This window comes from Paramisgurnus dabryanus, chromosome 9 (assembly GCF_030506205.2).
Source record: "Paramisgurnus dabryanus chromosome 9, PD_genome_1.1, whole genome shotgun sequence".
NCBI lineage: Eukaryota > Metazoa > Chordata > Actinopteri > Cypriniformes > Cobitidae > Paramisgurnus > Paramisgurnus dabryanus.
The window spans coordinates 9651061-9671796 of record NC_133345.1 but is presented as its reverse complement, the minus strand read 5'-3'; the positions used below and the strand labels follow the sequence as shown (position 1 = coordinate 9671796).

Below are 20736 nucleotides of genomic sequence, written 5' to 3'. Positions count from 1 at the left end.
TTGTTAAACCCTACTGTTGTGCTGTAGAGGTAATGTTAAATTTTCCAGCAGCAAATGGTTTGACAGTCTGTCATAATTAAATATGCTATGTCAAAATATATGAGCTTCTTTTGTAGTCCACAGTGGGCTGTTTGATGAGATATCAATACACCATTTTCTAACACTAGTTACTATCCTATATGTGTTTATTAAAATAAACCAACCCCTCCGGTGAAAGGAATAAGGACTGGAATAAATGTAAATAATGTATTTGTGACGACAAGTTCATTTCGTAAAAATAATATCATCTTCCCTATAGAATAGCTTTTCTGTCTACTTAGAACTCATTCACATTGCTTTCAGCTTTATTTCTGGTGAATTGGTTTATGCCACGCTGTGAAGGAAAATGCGAACCGAAATGAAGAGAATATTCTTCTGAGGACAGACAATCACAGAAGTTAATCTAGCAATGAAACGAGAATTTGCACAGTTATGCTTCTGTTTAACTGAACAGAGATGGTATTGTAATGTTACCGGAGAAGCGCTGTTTTTTATATCCTTTTGAGAAACTAAAATATGTTATTTGCACCTAAAATTGATTGCATTCTGATACAGTTTTAATACAGAGGGCAAAACGGCTTCGGATCAAAGGACTTCTTTGCTCTTAGTCGACATCTGCTTAAAAAGTACCTGACAATCACACAATATGTCCACCTTGCGCAACAGGGCAACAACAAAACAAAAACACATTGCTAAAACACATTGCTACCTGTGTGGTTTGTGTCACTGCTGACAACCTCCTGCTGCAAAGCCAACCTGCTTCTACAAGGTCAATATTCTCGGTCCCCGCTGCTGCCTCTACCAAATGCAATATGGTCCCTGTTTCTCAGGGGTGCGATCTATTAAAACACCCCGCAGTGGAAACTACCCCTAAGGCTACACCCTGCTGGTGGAAGTCTGAGAGGGTGGTTTAGAAAAGCGTATTGGCTTTCTACAGGTATTTTTTTAAAGCAAACCGAACCGATGTGTTGTTGAAATCAGTGGTGGTTTGGACCAAAAGTTCAAATAAAATGATGTGCTTTATTAAAGTGCACCTATTTCATTGCTAAAAAAACAACGTTATTTTGTGTATTTGGTATAATGCAATGTTCGCGTAGTTTATGGTTAAAAAAAACATTATTTTCCACATATCATACATACATTTTGTAGCTCCAGATATACTGTCTTCCTGAAACACAATGAACGAATTTTTATATTTGGCAAAAGTATTTATTTTAGAAAATAATCATAGTTTTTATTGCCCTCATGTTCTGTTTAGTGTCTGAGGACATCAAGACCCTTTAAAAAATAACAACTTTTTTACTTTTAGAACGAATTATGAGCAGAATTTCTCGATTTAAATCTCTTAGAAATACAATTTTACATTACATAACAAATATGGTAAATAGGGACTTAGAGCTGAATATTAAGTACTAAAGTAAGGTATATAGGTCATATTCTTATAGTTTGAAGAGCTTGGAAATACGTTGGATGACAGAAGAGAGTAGGAGAAACACAGCTCTTTTTGGCCTGATGTTGGGTGGTTTTTCTGCTGTAGGGCGAATGATTTATTGCTGTCTGTGCATCTCGTATCACACAGCCCAGCGTGAGCTATAAGTGTGTCCCAGCTACTCAGTTAACACGTGCAGTATATCATTACTGCCATGCTATTTTGAACCATATGATTAGCAAGTCAAATAGTTCGAAGTGCATGTTATAACACCATCACAGCATGCATTTCATCCATTGGTGACAGAGCCTTCGTGTATCTCGGGAGAAATCATTTATAATGCTTTAAAATTAAAGTATGTATGTTGGTTCAGAGGTATTTATAAACACATTGTAATGTTCTACAGTATGATGTAAAGTTATACTGCACGATAAGTGCATTCTCAAAAGGAATTATAATGCAAGCATAATAATATGTTGCACTTTCTAATAATCTAAAAAGTTACAATACATTATAGTCCTTACTTACAGTATTTGTGGTTCTAACGGTAACACTTTACTTGAAGGGGTGTTCATAAGACTGACATGACACCTTCATAATCATGACATGACACAGGCCATAAAGCTGAAGGAGATTTTATGACAACTGTCATTAAAAGATTAGTCCATTTTCTTAAAAAAATCCAGATAATTTACTCACCCCATGTCATTCAAAATGTTGATGTCTTTCTTTGTTCAGTTGAGAAGAAATTATGTTTTTTGAGGAAAACATTCCAGGATTTTTCTCATTTTAATGGACTTTAATGGACCCCAAAACGTAACAGTTTTAATGCAGTAAAAAAGTTTCAAGGGACTCTAAATGATCCCAAACGAGGCATAAAGGTCTTATCTAGCAAAACGATTGTTATTCTTGACAAGAAAAATAAAATATGCACTTTTAACCACAACTTCTCGTCTATCTCTGGTCCTGTGGCGCGAACTCACGTAATTGCATTATGCCGTGGAAAGGTCACGTGTTACATATATGAAACGCACATTTGCGGACCATTTTAAACAATAAACTGACACAAAGACATTAATTAGTATCATTCGACATACAACAATGTCGGAACGGTCCTCTTTCTCCACACTGGGGCGTAGTTTCACGTTCGTCCTCTTGACGTGATGACGTATTGCGTGAAGTCGCACTGGTGCGTCACAGGACCAGAAGTAGACGAGGGGTTGTGGTTTAAAAGTACAACTTTTTAATTTTCTTGTCAAAAATGACAATCGTTTCACTAGAAAAGACCCGAATGCCTCATTTGGGATCGTTTAGAGTCCTTTGAAACTGCAATTTTATACTGCATACGTTTATACTGCATACTGTTACGTTTTGGGGTCCATTAAAGTCCATTAAAATGAGAAAAATCCTGGAATGTTTTCCTCAAAAAACATAATTTCTTCTCGACTGAACAAAAAAAGGCATCAACATTTTGAATGACATGGTGGTGAGTAAATTATCTGGAAGTTTTTTATTTTTTTAAGAAAATTGACTAATCCTTTAAGATTCTCATATATTTTTGAAACCTTATGTGTTTTTAACATGGACTTACTGCTAAAAATCATTCTAAAATGTTTCTTTATTAAACACCATACAAAACATGAAGTACCTTATGAAGTATATCTCCTATGAAGTAGCAAAAATGCCTCGAAGGGGGAATTTTAAGTATTCCCCTTTGACAGAAACATTAGCAATCAGTAAGTATTGTACAGTATGCTGCTCTGTCTATAACACGGAGTTTCTCTGCGTGCAGTCGATTCCAGTCTTTTCTCCAACACAATACGTGGGATTTCACAAGCTTTACCACCCCAGGTTCATATCTACTCCAAGTGCTCTCTGTCTGGTTTTTCAAGTGCATGGGTGAGTGTGTATGTAAGGTGAGGGAGCGTATCTTTGAGATAGGTTAGCATGTAGGTGGTCGGTATGTTTTGTTGTGATTGTGTGGGAAGAGGTAATGCACTTTTAGTCATCAAAGACTGAACGTGTGTGTATTTGTGTGCACTGACTCAACACAGTTAACCTGTCATTCGGAACAATGGCATTGTTGTTGTTGAAAGAAAGTAATTGACTGTTGCCTGACTTTAGCGGCCAAACTCTGACATAGCAGTATTAGCTTAGGGGTTATCATCATTTATTGCTACTATCATCATTTCCCTGCTACTCATTATCTCATAATGTTATAAAACCAGCTCCATGCCCTTATGTATAAACATTTAGACTGTTTTGGTTTCTCAAGGCCTTGCTTTAGCAGAGACCAATCATTATCTCTAAAAACTCAAGCCTCAGTGCCAAGAGCTAGAAAGAGAAGAGAAAAAAACTAAGAAAGGAATACGTCTGTTTGATGTCTGCCAAAAATAGAAGAAACAGTGTCCAACATGGCCGCTAACACGTTCCGCTTCTGAATGTCGGAATAACCAGAGGCTAATGTTAGCCGATCATTAGGATTCTGGTCCACACTGAGCTGACTAGAGGAGCCATGGGAGCGAATAGATACTCATTTTAACTCATTTTTTTTTTCTTTGGCTCTCTTTGCCCAGGAACGGCAGCATCTCTGCTAGTTAGCACTTCTGAAATGTAATAACAAAGGCCTCCCGAGTGACGCTAATTTGATACGAAGCTCTCTCTCTCTTTTCATCTGCTGCACGTTTTCCTTCTATCCTGAGGAAAGATTGGGCCTTCAGCTGATCCAGCTTTCAGAAAGTGGGGAAAAGAACACTTACATAGCCGAGCTGAACAAGCTATTCACACAGGCAAGGCCAGGTTGAGGCGTTACGCACAAAGGCATTCATTTTCTCACTGTGCTGACAGACATACAAGGGCATGTGTCGATATATGAAGTTAACTTGGGAAAACTGTTTAAGAGCCGCGGTAGTGGACACAGAGTCGCATTTGATGCTCTGCCAAGATGGTCTGACGCCAGAGTTCGGTTCAAAAGTGGTTTTCTTATTGCAGCTATTGGCTCGGGGAGCAGTTTGCACCTATTGCAGCATACTGTATCTATATTGCAGCAGAAAACAAGTGCTGATGCAAGTTTTGATTGTAAATCCAAAAGAGTACATAAATAACAAGTTTGTGAAAGTTCTGTCACTGAGATTGTTGAGAAAAGTTGAGAAAGTGTAGGGGTGCATGGGCACAAACTAATGTGGGGTTAGTTGTAACACGGACCATTTATTTTGTTGCACAGGGTGGAGCAATTTGTTTTTCTGGTATCTTTTTCACGCTGAAAGAAAGACGATCTCCCATAAATTTATGTAAAGGTATAATGTTTTTCTATGGAGTTATTGATGAACGAGTGTTTTGGTGCCATGTAAGAACATTTTTACATCATATGTTTTTTTTTCGGGTTTCTAAGTTGTTTAAAGTCCTCAGCAATAATGATATGAAAACAGCTAGCATTAGCGTAATTATTGTTGTTGTTTTAAATAGGCTACACATGAATGATTGCTGGCTGCCAACAAAATAAATGTGCCTGTCTTATCAAAAATCGTGTTTCAAAAATTATTTTTGTTCATATCTTTAATATTGATTGAATAAGGTAACATCCAAGATTAAAATCATAATGAAATGAATGGCTTAAATCAGATTTTCATTATCTTAGAATTTGCTTTTAAGACTTAAGTATGTTTTTTTTACATACTGGGTCACACATACATTTTTTAGACATTTTTAGACATTTGTACCTTTGTACCATAGATACCTGTCTATTATAGACAAATATATAAACAATATCCACTTCAAGTATATAGACAAAATAGTATTGAAATATTTGTCTGCAAACTTAATTTCTAGCAAGCGTTACAACTGCCTGTTACAACTAACCCCACCTATGGGGTAAGTAACATTTGTATTATAAAAATATAATTATTCAAACTCAATTTTTTTTAATGATTGAGCCAAAACCAACAAGCGTTAGGTTGTGCCCCGCTCTCCCCTACATTTTTGATCCCATACAGCAAAAAAAATATATATTTAAATATATTTTTATTATATTTCAAAGTATACAAAAATGGGCAAAAAATGTTTTTGCTGAAATATATTTTGGAATATGTTTACAAAAATAGAATTTTCACCAAAATATTATTTTGTGGGCCATTTTTTTATATTTTGAGATAGATTTTAAAAGAAAACACATTTTAATGCATTAAAAAAATATATTTAGCCCTTCATATATTTAAATTCAAGAAAATATATTCACGTTGCATTGGAAGAATATAGTTTCAACATTTAAAATGTACTTTATGAAATTAACTTATTTAGCATATCTTTAAAATATATTTTTGGCCAGAGATTTTTTTTTTGCCGTATGAGATGTAACTGAGATAAACATCCATTGTTCAGTGAGTAAAGGCGGAGCCGGGAGTGCATTTTGAAATCCAATTTTTAAAACAAAACGGTTCCTTCCGCACCATGAAAAATATCAGACGCATTACCATCCCTTACAGAGCTCTCTCTGGCATGTAGCTAGCGGCAGTCACACCCTGTAAATCTCTCACATTTTTCCGACCACACATAAATAGAAGAATATTTTCAGAAAGGTAAAACCACCAATCAAAACAAGCGTTTACTCACCTCATGACCTTGTCATGGGGTCTTAAAAGTTCCTCCGAGGTGAGTGTTGTGGTCTGGAGGCAAAACTGTTCCATTTGCTTGCTTTTTAATGTGAGAGTGTCTCTAACCGTTTTGTGCTTTATGCCTTGATGATTTGCGCCGTGTCCTGTTGCCTTTGCCCTCCAGCAGAAGAGCGCACATCCTACAGAGCAGTTCAACACCTTGGGCGGGCCACAAAAATAACAGCAACAACAGCACTGATGTAGAAAATCACAAACACATCACTCCTCTACTTCTCTTACTGTCTGTTATACTTGTCTGTTGGAGCAATGTTGACTGTTGTTGGTAGTGCCCAGAATATTATCATTTAAAATAACCTACAGTATGATAAATTAATTTAACAAAACAAAAATGATTTTACAAATGAATGAGTGTGTGGTATGAAAAAAAGATTTAAAGCTGACAGAATGTACAACTGCATTTTGCATTTGTAATTTTACAGTCGGGATTTTCGGGATGTTAAATTAATTACAATGTTGTTACAATGCTAAAAACAAAGTTGTGTCTGCTTAGTTAGCGCTATATGCTAGATAATGCTATATGCTAGTGTTTTGGTTAAAGTTTTCTGTAACTTTTGACATTACAGTTACATTTTGCAGGTCCATACTGAAAAAACAAAAAACACAAACTTAACACTCAGAAACATCCATTTCCAATCTCCAAACAATTGGTTGTTGCTCAAACTCTGCATCTTTGTCTGATAGGTTACATGCTTAAACATAAGGCCTGTTTACTTGTGAGCTATTGACATGAGCCACACTGGACTCATCTATTTCTATACTATAATAAGCATAATGTTATAAGGAACAGGTGTTGTGCTCTTTTAGATTTGAATTATTAAGTGACCATCTAGTAACCACCCAGCAACCCTTGGCAACCACATAATAATCTGCTATAAATACTCTAAACACCTCAGCGATCACATAGCAAAGCCCTGGCAACCATCGACAACACACTAGCAACTTGGCAGTAAGTTGTTCCTTTTTTTTTGTTTCTTTACAATATTTATATAGAAATCATCTAAAAGTTGCATTTCCAATAAGTACACATTGTTCGTACGTGTGTCTTATTTGTTAGAGCCCCCAGTAACGTTGCTCATGCTCTGAGCAGGTTCGGATTGGACCAGTTTCAGTTACACCAGTTAAAGTCAATGAGAGGAGAGGTTTGGGGATAGAGAGTGTGCTTGGGGGTGAGTGATGATGATGAGGTAATTACTAGCATTAATACTATTTAACATTTTGGCAGTCTGAGTGGATTACCATGACTGGAGCTCCTCACGCTGCTGCCTCGGTCCCATTACTGTCACATCTCAGTTCTGTGTCGGTTCAGGCCATAGGGCCCAAGTGCATGCAAGGTGCAGGCTGACTGAAGGCGGTCTGAAGACAGCTAAGGACGGGGAGAGAGTGTTTGCCTGTTTGTGTAATCAGAGTGACACACGGGCCCCTGCAGCCATGGTAGCGGTGACTGCAAGGGAACGCTGTGCTGATGGATCTGTCAAGCGTGTGTCCACAGACTGTGTGCGTGTCACAGTGTAAGCGTGCCAATGCACCTTGCCTGTCCATCTTGTTGCTTGTTTGTTTTGGCTAAAAAACAGGAACTGGAAGATATTGTGGGTTTTGTGATAGAATACATTGGTTTTCGAATTTAAACTGAGATGATAAGAAACAAAATGTATTCAATTATATTACTGTAGAATATGTTTCTCAACTGGTTAATTATTACAAATTGTGTTTCTTTTAACATTAAAGAAGTTAATCTTGAGTACCTATAACGTAGTAGTAGTTCCACCACATCCCAAAGATGCTTTTTGGGTTGAGATCTGGTGACTGTGGGGGCCATTTTAGTATAGTGAACTCATTGTCATGTTCAAGAAACCAATTTGAAATGATTCGAGTTTTGTGACATGGTGCATTATCCTGCTGAAAGTAGCCATCAGAGGATGGGTACATGGTGGTCATAAAGGGATGGACATGGTCAGAAACAATGCTCAAGTAGGCCGTGGCACCTAAACGATGCGCAATTGGCACTAAGGGACCTAAAGTGTGCCAAGAAAACATCCCCCACACCAATACACCACCACTACTAGACTGCACAGTGGTGACAAGGCATGATGGATCCATGTTCTCATTCTGTTTACGCCAAATTCTGACTCTACCATCTGAATGTCTCAACAGAAATGGAGACTCATCAGACCAGGCAACATTTTTCAAGTCTTCAACTGTCCAATTTTGGTGAGCTTGTGCAAATTGTAGCCCCTTTTTCCTATTTGTAGTGGAGATGAGTGGTACCCAGTGGGGTCTTCTGCTGTTGTAGCCCATCCGCCTCAAGGTTGTGCGTGTTGTGGCTTCACAAATGCTTTGCTGCATACCTTGGTTGTAACGAGTGGTTATTTCAGTCAAAGTTGCTCTTCTATCAGCTTGAATCAGTCGGCCCATTCTCCTCTCACCTCTAGCATCAACAAGGCATTTTCGCCCACAGGACTGCCGCATACTGGATGTTTTTCCCTTTGCATACCATTCTTTGTAAACCCTAGAAATGGTTGTGCGTGAAAATCCCAGTAACTGAGCAGATTGTGAAATACTCCACCATCCCACACTCAAAATTGGTTAAATCACCTTTCTTTCCCATTCTGACATTCAGTTTGTAGTTCAGGAGATTGTCTTGACCAGGACCACACCCCTAAATGCATTGAAGCAACTGCCATGTGATTGGTTGATTAGATAATTGCATTAATAAGACATTAAACAGGTGTTCCTAATAGACCTTTAGGTGAGTGTACATCCTGTTTTCTATGTCAGTTCAAGTTAAGAGATTTAAAGGTATTAAAAGGTATGAATATCTGTCTGGCACATAAGCTGCCTTATGGAGGCAGGCATATCTTTATTATTGAGGTGTTATGGTGTTTGTTTATTCGCGTGTATGTGTATCTTTGCAAAGAGAGGGTGACTTTATAGGCTATTAGATATCTCATAAACATTATGGATTTCTGTTGCAAGTGAATTCGCAGCAAAGTCATAAACACCTTGTAAAATGTGAAATCTGTCATGTATATTCACCTACAAAAGGGATACATCATTGCATTTTTATGGCTTAGCCTATTCTAAAATAATTCACAATAGACTAAAAAACATAAACCAGACTTCCTATTTGAATTAAAAAGATTATATAGTGCATGCGTAGTCATCGGTGGACAACAGTGACAACACAACATTTTAGATCACAACATGTTCATAATGCATGATGCAACCCATGAGCCTGGGACACCGAAGTTTAAATGTTTGCAAACTGTTGGATGATTGTGTCCACTGACATTTTATTTTAGCAAAATGGCTGTCAAAATACCAGAGCAAATGTGACACAAACATCTGTGCCCTAACACCCCTGTTGTGAAATCACCTTTGAGTGTGCACACACTGTGAGCGATTCGAGGTAGAATGCAAGCAGGTGTTGATGTCCATTGTTTAATGCAAACCAAAGGCTAATTGCTCAGCAAGCGTTTATTCGACCCGCTCCCTTTTAAAACCCCAACAGCCGCAATTATTCAACACTCAAATGGTCAAAGTACACCGCAACTCAACCGCATCCAAACCTGCCACTCGTGGATGTTAAAATCACGGATGGTTGCCTATTATGGGCTTCTAGTGCGCAAAGCTTTATTGGTCAGAAGTCAATATGAGAGACTGGGACGTAACAGTCCCACAACAGTCAGTTGTGCAAGGTAACACAACTTTGTTTTTGTTTTTTGGTTTCTGCAGCACTTTGTAAGACACTTGCACTTGTTGACTTTGACTTGTAATCACTTTTTGTATGGTCATTATGTGCGAGTGTGTTCATTTCAGTTGGTGTGTAGATGATTAATGTATCAGAAGCATCATGCTGCAAACATTCGTTTCTTATTTGTTCTTGCTTTTCAGTATAAACAGCTTAAGATAAATTTACTTGAAGCAGGGACTCGTTATACAGGCAATTATTATAACATGTAAAATTATCACACACTTAAGGAAAGTTTTGAGACTTGTTTTTGTTTTATTTTCTTATCCGAGTCATTATCTACACAAAATTTCTTAGATTTGTCTAATATATATATTTTTTCGACATCTTTTTGCTTCTTATTTATTTTGCTTTAATGAAAAAGATTTGTACTGTAGTAAAGCAGCTGGATGAGTAAACAATTCATTATTTGCATGCTTGTAAAGTAAAAACTGACAGTTTTCCTTGGAAAGCGCAGTGTGATCCAAGTGGAAACAGCCAGTGTCCTTTGAGGCGCGTAGTGTTAGCCAGGTTGAGGGCAGTGAAGAGGTCTTCCTTTTGTTTAAATACCACATCCTGCGTCTGTTGTTTACCCTGCTGTAAAAAAGCTAATAAATGCAGAATCTGAAGTAAGTTTAAAGCAGGTTAGGGATGGCGGACGTCGGTTCTGGAGAGCCGCAGTCCTGCAGAGTTTAGCTTAAACCCTGATTAAACCTCACCTGTCTATAGCTTTCTAGTAGCTCTTTAGACCTTAGCCTGTTCAGGTGTGTTTGATTAGAGCTGGAGCTAAACTCTGCAGGACTGTGGTTCTCCAGGATCGACGTTCGCCACCCCTGCCTTATGGCCTCAAAGCTGCTACTAAACTTCTGCATTAAATTACAGCATATCTAATATCTTATTTAACTTTAAAGAGCACCTGCTAAAAAACAAATTTCTTTTGTGTATTTGGTAAAATACAATGTGTTCGCCTGGTTTATGGTTCAAAAAACACATTATTTTCCACATAACGTACATTTTTGTTGCTCGATATCCTTGCCTATCCTGAATACCTCTGACTAGGGATGTTAACAATGAATCGATCTTTGATTAATTGTCGATAAGAATGAAATCGATAAAACTTAACGATTGTCGAAAAAGCAAGCACGTGTGTGCGGCACCTGCGCAAAGCACATACACAGCCGATGAAAAAAATTAAACAAGGAGCAGAAGTTAAAATAGCCATGATCACAATGATGCTCGATGCCAAACACACACCTGGGCTTTTTAACCTCATTCGAGACGAGGCTGGCTGCTAACGCAACAAAATGGCATCCGCAGTGGATCTGAGGGTCCTGTTCGAAAATGCAAATACAGCTAGGATACTGACAGCAAAGACCCTTTTCAGGGACGCCTGTAAGATTAGCATAGCAACACTGCTTTACACAGGGAAGGAGACCAGAAGCCGTTTTTGATTAACAGATTAAAATGTAATCAAAAATTCTTGCAAGAAACTAAAATGTAAACTGTAACTGACTGTCGTTACTCTCTGAACGCCCGCAACTTATATCATTGATCATTATTATTGACTGGCTGAGGCGCTACACACTAAACACTGTTGCGAGTTTTCTAATGGAAGGTTGAAATCTTCATTATATAAACATCTTTGCTGAAAGTACATGCAGGTCTAAGTTGAGGTGACAACGGGAAAAGTGCCCTTTGTGTGCTTCTTGGATATAATTAAAACAAGCGGTGTATCGACGACTCGGAAAGCATGGTGAACAGCTAGAAAAAGAACACCTGATGATCATGAAACTTTTATTTTGTAATGGACGCATGGACTTTCATCCGACAAAACACCAACTACATTGACTCATTTATTTTAAATCCCACTAGCATGTTATTTAAACAAAATAAAATATTTTAATTCGCGTGAGGAAGCTGAATTTTTAGGCACACTTTTATGTCATTGTCTATAAGCCACTGCTGTTATGGCTTATTGCATTATTACAGTTAACGATTATTCGATTGATTGATCATTAATTTAAACGATCATCAAATAAGGAAAATTTCATAAATTGACATCCCTACCTCTGACGTCAGCTGGAAATGTGACGCTCCTCACAATGTTTTGAGGATTAGCTCACAATGAAATACTGACAGGAGTTAATATAATCTTTATCAATACGAGCCGAATCTTATTCAGAAAATGCAGATGACCAAATTGATCGATCAACTACCGGAGCGGCTTGAGCAGGACATAACAGATTGGTAAGGTAACGATTACTAAAACATTAAAACCATGCATTTGTGATCGTAGAAACTACAAAACAAGTGTCACTCTGCATTGCACTTGTGTTTGAATCATGGTTTAAATAGTCAGTAGTAAATTATTTAAATATGAAAACATAGACTACTTACAGGCTGTGAGTCAAAAGCGGGCAGTATTATGATAATGACGGTCGTGTCTACGTCAACTGGCCGATGAAGTAAACTGTTGCCTTTAATCCGTGTGTTTGTTGTAATCCAAGAAAAGAGAGTTGGAGACGATAACTCGCATCACCGTTTACTTTGGGATTTGTACACCAGGGATGGGCAATTTTGGTCCTGGAGGGCCTAAAAGTTTCCCATCCCTACTGTACACTGTAAAAATTGCTGGGTTAAACTCCCTTAATTTTCACCTATGCTGGGTTGTTTCAAATATAACTTTTGTTTCTCTGGGTTAATTTAACCCAACGGCTGGTTTGTCTCTTTTTGACCCAATGCTGGGTTGAAAATAATCCAAAAATTGTTAGAGGCATACATGGGTGTTTGGTGAAAAACTAATTAAAATCGAATCCATTTAATGATGAAAATCTTGAGCTGTTCTTCTCTCTGTGTTATGAGTTAATTTACTGAATATATTAAAACTTTTTCTCATGTCCTCCTGCAAAAGGGAAAAAAATATATAACAGATGATACAACTGCCGACATTAGTAAGATGATAATGTTCATGTGGAGAGGGTCACAAAAGTTGTAATGAAAATTTTGATGAGAAATGTTTGAGTTCATAATAAGAAATTGCAAAACTCTGTGAGTGTGAATGCAGACTTTGGTACAATATCTCAGAAAAGTGTAAAGACGTCTTTTTAAGATCTTTTCTGAAACTTTAGAGCAGATGTGAGATTACTAGTGTCTGACTCACAAGAGAAAAATCTATAAAACAAAAGCCACATTTAATCTTATCGCTATTTTATAGAAACAATTCAGACATTACACATCTCTTCTGTGTATTTTTTCCTTCGTATGGGTTCACATCTGTGTGGTTTGGATCAGAATTTAAGAATTTAAGATGTTTTGGTTAAGAGAACATCAGCTCCTATCGATAAATTCACACTTGGCATGATCTTTTATTGAATAGCTTGTTTCATCATGTTCCCATAAATAAGAACAAGCAGAATTTCAATACCAGAGTAGACTTTGTCCTGAATTCTTTAAATAGCAAACTGGAGAGAGCAGAACCAGATCCATCCCACCTTGAACTTATGTATCAGTTATTAATAAATGATAAGATGAAATTTTCTGAACATTTTTCAAAGAATTGCACATTGTGTTTAGAAATACAGACCCTAAAATGGGCACTTAAAAAATTGGCTATTTTTAACTCAGCAGAAATCGTTTACTATTCTTCCTGCATTACTCGTCTCATTTGTTTTTAAATCTGTTTACCTCAATGGTCATAAAATAACTGCAGAATTTCAAACAGAAACATGCAAATGGATATGTATTCATGACTTTGAATTGTGAATGCACAATTATGACTTGTTTTGAATTAATGTATCTGAGAAATGCTCTGGCACACCAGGGGTTAATTTTAACACTGTGTCAAATATCCACAGAGCTGCCTGTGTCCTCTCTAAAATATTAATGAATTCTGTCGATATACAGAGAGAGAGAGAGAGAGAGCAAGCGAAGCGAGGCGGAGAGATAAAGAGAGGTAAAAAAAACTTGACCATGTTGACATTTCATCTACCACTAATTAAAACCTATTTGATGTGTTTTTACTGTAATTTGAACAATGTTTTCCAATTTATGCTTACATTGATATTTATATTTTACAATAAAAAAATCCACATGATAACACACATTCTTGGATTTCAGATTCAGTTATAATGACACGGCACGGTACCACGCTACCAGGTTGCTCCTTAATTTAAACACTGGCGTGGGTCCTAGGAAAATGGTTGCATATACTGTAATCCTTTGTTTTTCACTAATCCGGCCCATGCTGTGTTTGGCTCACTGGCTTTTACTGGGAGAGAATATCTAGCCAGTCTGGAGGAGGATAGAGATGTGCTTTAGTTGCAATAGTTTACTTATTCAACACAGCCTATATGTGAAATGCAATGCTTCACATTTTACATCTAGGTGCAGGGCAAGTGCACGAGCACAGTAAAGTGTTTTAGTGTATATCTGTCCCATCAGCCTGTAAAAAGCTGATGGTACGCTTTCAAAGTGGAGTGAGAGACTTCCTGTTTGCTCTACCTTAGTGCTGTTCTTAGTTAGTTGTCTGGATAATGGCCCTCTCTCGAGGGTTTCTGTGTTTTTTGTGTGTAATGGAGAGAGGGGGCTTACGCTCGCCTGAATGCATCACACCGCACCACCACCAAGCTCTGTTTCTGGGTGCTTTCGTGCCAACCGACACTGTATACACTGAAGCTCGATGTTTCCCCCTACTGGTTGAGAAGGTAACACCACTCACCTCTGCAGATGACTGCTTTCATCTCCCCAGCCTGAACCTTTTGATATTCATCGTGGCTTTGCAAGCAGTGAAAATAATCACATTTATGTGCTTTTACATAAAAGTTATTAAAATGGAATAGTATGCACAACCAATAAACAAAGAGCCTCGAATCAGATATTAACATTCATGCGAAGCAGTGGCATAGAACAATGATTCATATTCTCACTGCTCTTTTATATCATCTTGCGACGCGCATATGAATTTCTGGGGGGTAGAGGCGGGTGTCAAATATCCTGACTTTTGAACCGCGGAGGGCTATTAAAATCAGCAAACTGTCGAAGGAAACGTCCTCCGGGTCTTACTTTCTCCATCTCTCTCGTTCGGTCGTCTGAGAAACTATACCTGCCACCATCCAACCTCCCCACCACCTCCTCTCGCTTTTCCATCTGCAATTTCTGCATATGCTATTAGAGGCACTGACAGCAGTTTTATATAACGCCAGAATAGATGCCCGCATTAACACATCCAGACTGTGGCATAATATCTAGTAATCTTGTGTTCAACATCAGCTTCGGTGAGATTAAATAAGCAATATCTGAGTCTCATTGCGGCGTGTCTGGGAGGTTACAAGAAATGCCATCTTTCATTCCTAGCACTTGTTTTTTAAATGCATACTCAATTTGGAATTCCCAGACATTATGTAACCAGAAAATGATAATTTGCTAATTTGATTATGTAAATGTGCACGATGGTGAATGTAAGCTTAGTTTAGGACATTTGCAAATTTGATAATATTTGAAAGTAGCATAAACTCACCACTGACAGTAATGCCTGTTCAACTTTACCTTTCACTAATTTATACAAATACACGTCCTTAATAAAATTGTTATCTTTATGCATGTGAGAGCGTGAGTCAGTTTAATTCATCTCAATGTGCGTATGTGTGTGTGTTCAGGCGAGAGAGTGAGAGAGATTCAAAGGCAGACCGGAGATACCCAGCATGAGAGCTAAACCTTTTTCATTTCTGCTCTGTTTGTTGCAGGAGTGCCCCCATGGAGAGGCTGCTTCTATGCCTAGCTCTGTTCTCCTTATCGTCCTATGCTATGCAGTGCCCCAAGCGGTGTACCTGCCAGAACCTGCTGCCCTCCTTTACTGTCCTGTGTGCCAAAACCGGCCTGCTCTTCGTACCGCCTAATATCGACCGGCAAACCGCAGAGCTGCGACTGATGGATAACTTCATAACCACCCTGCGCCACAAAGACTTCGCTAACATGAGCAGTCTCATACACCTCACGCTTTCCCGTAACACCATCAGCCAGATCAGACCCTACGCCTTCGCCGACTTGCAGGATCTGCACGCATTGCATCTGGACGGTAACCGACTGACGGTTCTGGATGACACTCACCTGCAAGGTCTGGTTAATCTGCGCCACCTTATTCTTGCCAACAACCAGCTTCACAGCATCTCGGTTGGAGCCTTTCAGGATTTCTTAGAGACTCTTGAAGACCTAGATCTGTCTTATAACAATCTGGCGGATTTACCGTGGGACACTATAGCTATGCTCGCCAGCGTCAACACCCTGAGCTTGGACCACAATCTTATTGAGTATGTGCCTGAAGGGATATTTTCTAATCTACACAAACTGGCCAGGCTGGATATGACATCCAACAAGCTCAAGAAAATCCCTCCAGACCCTCTCTTCCTACGCATCCCTGTTTACGCTAAAATGAAAGGCTCTCCGTTGACATCTCTGGTGCTCAGCTTCGGCGGTAACCCGCTACACTGCAACTGCGAGCTTGTTTGGTTACGCCGTCTCACTCGGGAGGACGATTTGGAGACTTGCGCGTCCCCACGAGAGCTCGCCGGAAAGTACTTCTGGACCATTCGAGAGGAGGAGTTTGTGTGCGAGCCCCCCATGATCACCCGTCACACCTCTAAGATGTTCGTCATGGAAGGTCAAGAGGTCAGCCTGCGCTGTCGATCCGTCGGGGACCCCGAACCGACCGTCCACTGGGTCAGTCCTGACGGGAAGCTGATGGGAAACACCACACGCACTATGTGCTACGAAAATGGTTCTCTTGATATCTTAACAGCCACAGTGAAAGATTCAGGTGTGTTTACCTGTATAGCCTCTAATGCGGCAGGCGAGGCCACTGCACCGGTGGAACTGGTGGTAAATCCCTCGCCGCATTACGATCCCAAACTGGATCCCGAACCGGGACCATCGGATATGCCTACTTCCATAAAGTCCAACAGCAGCGGTAGCGGGGGACATGCACGCGCGGATCAGCGTGTCAGCGTTTCGGAAATAACCTCAAATTCAGTGATAATCCGCTGGCCTCCGCAAAGCCACATCCCTGGAGTGCGCATGTACCAGATCCAATATAACAGCTCCACAGATGACATCCTCATATACAGGTGAGTCGGTAACTAGTTTTCTGCCTGTCATGATAGTTATAAATCTCAGTCTTTGCCATTGAACGCACTTGTGTTCAAAATGTGTGCTAGTCAAAAGATGCTGTATAATTTGTTTTGTTAAAATTTTAATTATGTGAGCTGATAAGGATTTACTTCACTATATGCTCATACATACATTCACATGTATATCTCAGCTTTTGCGAGAATGTGGACGGTCTATTCACCAAAGTGGGTTTTGAATCTGGGTAATTCAGCATTAGATAAACAAATTGATTTTGTCTTTGTTCAAAAGGAAAGGCAGGCCTTTGAGACTGGGGCTGGTAATGGCATATTTCAGAACCCTATTCAGATTGTGGATGAAACATTGAAATTTCACTGATGAATAAAAATGGCCCTCGATGACTGCCAGACGCAAACAGACACATAATATCATGAATGCAATATATGTTGTACATCTATACTAAATAGATTTTTTTTTCTGTGTAATGGAAGGATTTATCCCAAAGGGACCAGCTGTTTTAAAAATCAAGGTGTCTGAAAGGCTCTTGAAAGATTTTCATTTGAGCACAGAAAGATTGGCTTCCAAGGTAATAGTTACAGCCTGATTTCAACTGAAACGATTCAAAGTGAATTTTCTAAAACACGAAGCGCTAGCAGTTGTACTGACATGCTTCAATAAATCACACTGCCTGCTATTTTACGCAGGTGTGCAGAGGAAGACAATAATAACAGAATTACAATGCAAGTTGCAAGTCAAGCGTTCATTTCGGATGCTTATGAAAGATTACAATAATGGAAAATTTACATTAAAACAGATTTGTTGAGAGGATCGGTTAATAGACACTTCACTGAGCTCTGCTTTAAAAGCATTAGCCATCTATCATACGCAAGTCTATGGAAATCCTTTGCGTTTGAATTAATTAGAATTTGTCAAACTTTTCTCCTTATTTGGTAACATTTCTAACTCCGCCTCATTTTTAAAGAAACATGCACAGTATAACATCAGTTCCAGTTCCTTCAAAGTAAATTATCATCAATAACTTGGAGCATTACATTAGCAATGCAAATGTCAAGGGTTCGATCCCAGGGAACACACATACTGATAAAATGTTGCTTTGGATAAAAGCACTGTGACAGTGGCAGCTCGTGACTGCTCATCCGAGGGTGTTCGGAGTGTCGTGTGTTACTTGCGTTTTCAAAATATGTGTTTGTTACGTCATGTGAACCATGTGCATCACGTGTTTTGTCAAAATAATTGCCTGCTGCACACGCGACAAAAACCTTTATGATAAAAGAGACGCTCACATTCACAAAATACACGCAAGACACAGTGGCGCTTCTAGGGAGGGGCAGCGGGGGTCAGTGCCCCTGTGACAACAAGCTTGGACCCCCTTGTGGGCCCCCTAAATGTGGGGCGTGAAATTATTTTTACAAATTTTTTTGCGATCGTTGTTTTTTACATCCGTAATTAGACAGTAACATAAACATGGTATTTTTGTCTTGTTTTCAGTAAAAAATATAAAAAAAAAATTAAATTAAGATGCTTTTCTTGATGAGCAAAACGACACAAGAATACCAAAAATATCCAATTTAAGTGATTTTTTGAATAAAACATGTATTAAGGAAAATGTTAAAGAAAAATGTTCAAGATTTTTTTTCTTACCTCATTGGCAGATTTTTTTTCCTTGTTTTATGCACAAAATCACTTACATTTGATACATTTTGTCTAAAAACTAGACTTATTTCTAGACTTAATTTTTAGATATTCTTACTGAAAACAAGACAAAAATACTAAGATTTTTTTTTCTAGAAAATCATTTTTGCAGTGCAGTGCAACCACATAATTGTAAATATACAGTATCAGAACAAAAATAGCAGATGCAGAAGTAACTCAAGAGCACTTACACTACCATAGTAAAAGTGTGATCAACTGTAACTAAATGGGCGGAGTTTATCGAAGGGTCAATTGCCTATACACTTTTCTCATCTGAAGGTCTTTTTACAAATGCACTATATTTTGCCTGTTATAGAGATTATGTCGTACATAAATCCCCCTTTTTAACATTCAGCCATGGCCCCACCATGATTTCTCATTGAAGGGATGTAATTAACTCCTGAGGTAATCCCCATGGATAGATTAAGAGAGAAGAAAAGATACATACAGAAGGCAATTTGCTATTAATTATGAAAAAGGCAGGGGGAGTTCATTGGTTTATAGAGCTGCAGAGTAATCTAAAAGTCTTTCAGAATCAATTAAGAAAGCATGCATCGGGCTCCCTGTTGACAGAGAACCAGGTTCAAGTAAGGATGAGTTAGATATGGTGTCTTGGAAACTGAGACTGGGAGGAGAACGTACAGTGGATGGTGTAGGTGAAAAGACAGGTTAGATTTGAAGTCGTGTCTAAGTGGAAAACTGCTGGAGGCACAGCGTGCACGCTGTGAAATGAGGATGGGAATTAAAAGTCAAATGTATTGTATTTGACTTAAATCAATATTCATGCTATTTGCTCACTTAAAGCAACTTGACAGGCAAGTGCACACAGTTATTTCACTGCTAATAATGGCTTAACTCTTTCCCCGCCATTGACGAGCAGCCCATCCTCACCCCATGGCGTCAATATTTGACGCCACTTGACCATGCGTCAATATGTTACGCGGAGGGTATACCCTTCGCGTCATTTTTTGACGAACTGGGGACTTCAATACTATTGAGTCCGTTGCATTCTCTTTCCTATTTTCGTACCATTTTCGTACCATTTTCGCGTCGGTTTAGGGTTAGATTTACATAATGACATCCCTACCCAAACCTATCCCTAACCCCAATGTCAGGCGACAACTGTTTAATTTCGCGTACCTAATAGTATTGAAGTCCCCAGTTCGTCAAAAAATGACGCGAAGGGTATACCCTCCGCGTAACATATTGACGCATGGTCAAGTGGCGTCAAATATTGACGCCATGGGATGAGGATGTGTTGTGACGAGATATCTCGTCAATTAAGAGAAAACGCTTCCCCGCCAATGACGAGATTTTTCGTCTATCCGCAATACCGCTATTATCCACCAGGTGGCGCCCTTCCGCAACTTTTTAAAACCGGAAGTATTGCCCTATGGCAAGCTGCTGCATGTCCGTGTCTGTTTAAAGATCGCTCTGAATTGGATCTCTATGAAAAGTCCGTCATAAAAATGGAATTATATCTGCTTTTTGCTCAAAATATGGTGTTTTTGCAAAAACCTACCCATATTCAAAAGCTGATTGCAAAAGAACCACTAAAGGTAGGATGAAACGGTTTTTTTGTTTGAAAGCAGAGGGTCTGTTCTTTCATTTGATATATTGTATGTTTATATATTTAAAGAAGAACATTTTCTGGAAGGCATTAAACTTTGGTGAAAATCATGAAAAACGCTGGCGCTGGCTGGCAACTTTTTTTAAAAACGCTGGCGGTGAAAGAGTTAATATATGAAGAAATCAGATGCCTTGCCTTATAAGTGCATCTGACATGTTTTCTTGTAAATTAGCATTTTTTATCAGGCTCTTATGTTTAGTTTCAGCGATTTCACTTTAATTGCAATGAAAATTATTAAATAAAATGCCATATTTTCACAAATATCACTTTTATTAATTTGATCCTTATTGACTGGCTTTCACTGCAAAACCCTCTAAGTACATGCATAAATCTCCACTTCTCCAGTCTCTCTTTGCTGTGCTTTCTGAGAAAAAGGCCCAAATATAAGTAACAAAATATGTAAACCTCC

At 38.7% G+C, this 20736-nt stretch overlaps 1 protein-coding gene across 1 annotated transcript in view; it reads left to right on the top strand.

Annotated features, from left to right (window-relative positions):
• The window catches only part of LOC135773388 (leucine-rich repeat and fibronectin type III domain-containing protein 1-like protein), a 180431-nt gene that overhangs the window by 148403 nt on the left and 11292 nt on the right, over positions 1-20736 (top strand). Inside the window, exon 3 of the mRNA XM_065282937.2 lies at positions 15607-16983. Within this exon, the coding sequence (XP_065139009.1) occupies positions 15607-16983 (1377 nt within the window). The remainder of the gene's footprint in view (positions 1-15606; positions 16984-20736) is intronic.